Source organism: Miscanthus floridulus, chromosome 3, assembly GCF_019320115.1.
Source record: "Miscanthus floridulus cultivar M001 chromosome 3, ASM1932011v1, whole genome shotgun sequence".
In the NCBI taxonomy this organism is placed as follows: Eukaryota; Viridiplantae; Streptophyta; class Magnoliopsida; order Poales; family Poaceae; genus Miscanthus; species Miscanthus floridulus.
This window is the reverse complement of record NC_089582.1, coordinates 9306658-9311111: the sequence shown is the minus strand read 5'-3', so window position 1 is coordinate 9311111 and position 4454 is coordinate 9306658. Positions and strand designations below refer to the sequence as shown.

General features: G+C 42.4%; 1 protein-coding gene across 1 annotated transcript; it reads left to right on the top strand.

The window, feature by feature from the left end:
• The first annotated feature begins 214 nt into the window (after positions 1-214).
• LOC136544921 (dirigent protein 1-like) lies at positions 215-902 on the top strand. The gene has a single exon (XM_066536984.1). It carries the CDS (start codon positions 245-247, stop codon positions 776-778), a length of 534 nt encoding a protein of 177 aa, XP_066393081.1. The 5' UTR covers positions 215-244; the 3' UTR covers positions 779-902.
• Positions 903-4454: the final 3552 nt, after the last annotated feature.

The window sequence follows — 4454 nt, the reverse complement described above, 5'->3', positions numbered from 1 at the left end:
CGGCCGATACTCATGCTTATGCATGTCACGTCATGCATTCGGTTTTTGCTTTCACCAAAACTGAATAAAGTAGAGAGATATGGTTGATCCCATGCATTCTTGTCTCTGCAGTAGAACTCTAAAAATTCTTGACTGCAATGATGTACCTGCAGGTGCTACGTGTACATATATACTCCTACATAATAGTAACCACAGCCACACATCTCATCGATCGAGTAGCTAGCTAGTGTAACAAGAAGACACGATGTATCCTCGCTTCACACGCGCAGCGGCCCTGGTGGTGGCCATTGTTGTGCTGCAGCTGGCCGCGCCAACCGCCGGCGACGGCAGCGGCATGCACCACCTGCACTTCTTCATGCACGACGGGTACACGGGCCCGAGCCCCACGGCGGTGCTGATCGTGAACGGCACGGTCCCGGTGCTGGCCGGCAACAGGTTCGGCGACACGGTGGTGATGGACGACGTGCTGACGGAGGGCCCGAGCCGCGCGTCCCGGCCCGTGGGGCGCGCGCAGGGGACCTACGTGACGGCGTCCCTGCAGGAGGGACACCCCGCGATGCTGCTGTCCATGAACGTCGTGCTCACCGACTACGACGGCTACACCGGCAGCACGGTGGCCGTGATGGGCCGGAACGACGTCACGGCGCCCGTGCGCGAGCTCTCCATCGTCGGCGGCACCGGGCGGTTCCGCATGGCCTCGGGGTATGTGCTCTGGAAGACGGCCAGCTGGCGCGGCAAGAACGCCGTGCTCGAGCTCGATGTCTTCCTGCGCGCCTGATGATGCATGCATGACCGCTGCAGGGCAGCTGCTGAGTGCTGAATGAATAAAACTCGACCTCTCAGTGTTTCATGGTTTTCTCAAGCAACTCCTTTCAGTGTAAAGTGTGAATGAAGCAGCGGCATTCTTGTGTGAATTGTGACTTCGCTCGATTATATTAATTATTCATTGGTCTAGTTGAAGAAGTACACGTATGAACTAAGGGAGATGACATGTGCATGCACAGTAATCTTTTACTGGAAAATGAGCAGAATTCAAATAAATTGTGGTTTCACTAGTATAATTTTCACAGTACCTTAGACTGCTTTTAATTGTCTTTCTGCTTTGTCTTTCCAAATGGGTGGAAACAAAGAGAATGTTTTACAGTTATTTCAAGGAAGATAAAAAGAGAAGGTACACATCGTAGTTGTTTTAATCAAACAGCTTACAACTTTTTGCCTGCACAAAACTCACATGAGCTTTTCTATGTCATAGCTGAGCCAAATAGACCCTAATAAGTGTGCATCATAAGCCAAATAAACAAATATTCACTGTCCTGAAATATAAAGTATCTTAACATTAAAAAATTATCCCAAATTATAAGAGATTCTAGGTGGAATAACCATAACTTAGTTTAAAAAGTTTGCCTTCACATACATATCTATTATTAATTAATTATGGCATCACACTTCCACCACAATATCTTATAAGCAAATGACCCATATTATAAGAGATTCTATGAGTCGTTTGTTTCATACCTCATAAGTTGTGCTTGTGTGATACATGGTGCTGCCTTGCGCGTATGAATGTCGATCGCATCCATGTTTTCCCACTTAGGAGTATATATATAGCTTGTTGCAAAGAAAAGAAAAAACAGAACTAGATGACGACAAAAATAAGGCTGCAGTACAGATGACTGACCGCGTCTCATAGGGCGCAATTGGTTTTCCATCAAGCCAAGCTTGGCTCGTATCTGAGATACAGGCTCCAACCGGCCAGGATTATCACATGCAGTCTCCATTTGTTTGGCTATCATCTCCGTGTCTAGCCAAATCACAAGGAGATGTCGTTTGGTTGTTCTCTCGTCTTGCACCAGTGCTGTCTCATTTGGTGCCTCACGTGGGATTGAATTGCACCACGTACGGTACGGCAACCTAGCTCACTAGAAATGAATTCATTTTCGTTTCCGCGCGGCAAGGCCGGAAGGCCGCCCTTGCAACCACACAACCAGGCTTTGTCCGTGCTGCAGCCAAGCAAAGATCAACGTGCTTCATCCCATGAGCCTAGTTAGGCTAAATGCTGCATGCCAACCAATCACACCCATAAAGAATGCATTTCTAACATAATATAATCGTAAGTAAAGACCTATTATTTTTAATTATATAATACTATAATATTTACCATACTAAATACTGATTTTTTGAGCTATAAATATTGATATACTAATATAGTCAAATTTTAAATATCTGATTTAGATTAAACCAATAATTGTACCCGCCTCATATAAATATCTGATTTAGATTAAACCTATAATTGTATCCGCCTCATATGTATAAAATTCTTTATCTTTAAAGTTGGGTGTCAGAAATCATATCAAATCCCACTAAAAACACACGTGGCAAGTTGCCTTTTGTCAGTGCGAGGGTATAGGGATCAACAACTCACAAAGCAGATCAGATGAGCCGTCCTGTCCGGTTTTCCTCCTATTTATATTTAATACTCCTACTATTGTAAGGGAAAAGCACAAGAGCTGAACCATGCCTAGGGTCTCTTTGATATCAATAGCTATAATTATTAGCCATCTAAAAATTACTTAAAATTAGTTGTGTTTATCAAAATATGAGGTTAATAGGTGGATTATTTTTTTAATCAAATATCTAACTAGTTGTTAACTAACTGCACAACCTCAGCTAATTAAAACTAATTTTTAGTTCCAGCTAATAATTACTGTATTAGCTCTAGCTGATCCAACAAACCCTCGGGATACTATATAAAGGAGTTAAAGCGACGTACAAGGGTCACCATCTTCTCTAACCAGCTGCTTCCAGTCCACCCTAGAATTTCCATAATAGGAACATTCAAATTAGGAGATGATCTCAAATAAGGTTATGGAAAGATACATGGTTTGGGTTAGTCACACATACTCAAAGCGTAGTATCCAAACTTGTATACAATATAGTACGATATAAACTCTAGGAGCATATCCTCTAAATGTGTCCTTAAGAAGAGCTTTAGCAAGAATTAAGTTAGTTGAGTGGAATTACTTAGTGGCAAGAGTCACGAACATTAACTTATAAATTGGTTGAGATATGTTCTTTGGGCTCCTTAAAACAACCATGAGTTCATACTGAATTCCATATATTGTCAATACCAGCATTGAAGTCTTATAGAATATTTAGCATTCAAATATGCCACCGGCACTACTACAAAAAAAAACTTAACCGAGACGTTTGGCTAAGGGGCTCGGAGGCGGGCGGGCATTTGAACCGCTTCGGTTAATGCCTGGGATTAACTGTTGACGGTAAATAACAAACATTATAAACCGTCAATATAACATGTATAAGGGCATGAAAGTAATCATCAACAAAGATTTAGGGGTTTAAACTAATAAATTCCATGAGTTTTGGTGAATCTGTATTTTCTATAGGGTTTATCCAGAAAACCGTCAAGGTAGACCTAGATGTCAGATTAATCGTGCTTATCCACAGCGAAAACAACCCCAGAAGGTTCTAGAAGACTCGAGAGGACACCACACCAAAGCGGAGGGCGAGACTCCACCAGGTGGGGCTGGCCGGCCTGTGGGCCTCACCTAGCAGCCCCTCCTTAGAATGTCGGTTCTCCACCGCCTCCTAGATTGCATCTACGCCATCCATTCAACTCGGTTTGATCCGAGGGCTCAGGATTGACGCTCCGGCCTATATATATCAGCCCCTGCCACCCCCCATCAACATCAAACCCTGATCAAGTCATTTGAGAAGACGGAAACCCTAATCATCCTCAGAGCTCCACCATATTCTAGGGCATAGCTAGCTAGGTTAGGTCTAGAGGGAGGCAAGCTTCGCTTGGATTCCCGATCTTGTCAAGAGTGTGGTTTGGTATAATCTTTGTACCCCCTCTCTTTTTTGTATCTCTCATTACTTTTATATGCTTGATACAATTGTTATGACATTGTTCTTCATATTAATCATGTTCCTAGTTATCATGTTCATCGTCTACTTTGATTATATGCTTAGTATAGTTAGATTATCAACATATTCATGCATTAGTTCGTATAGCGCTCACTCTTTGGATCCAGGGGTGAGTGGTCGACATTGTGTAAGCGTGGTGCTTATATGTTGTTTACCTACGGATACACCCTATATTCCGGGCCATGTGGTAGATCACGGATGTGACACTCCCGTTGAGTCCTTTGTAGTCCACTACCCGAATATAGGACAAGTAGGATCTAGTAACGAAGGAAGACAAGCTATGTTCTTAATCTTCCTTAGTAATATCCCTTATGTGTAGATATGAAGTTGATTTTAACCATGATTACTAAGTGTAATTGCACTAATCAACATATGCTTTGACTTGTAATTAAGAATGATTTAGGAATTATTCCTCTAATATTCTACTTAACCATGCTAATGCCATAGAAGGAGTACTCTGAGTGATCAATGATTAGTTATTACTTGTCATTCATATACATTTATCTCTT

What these genes read in the sequence shown, in the direction of transcription:
- LOC136544921 (XM_066536984.1), top strand. Translation starts at nt 245, where the DNA reads ATGTATCCTCGCTTCACACGCGCAGCGGCCCTGGTGGTGGCCATTGTT.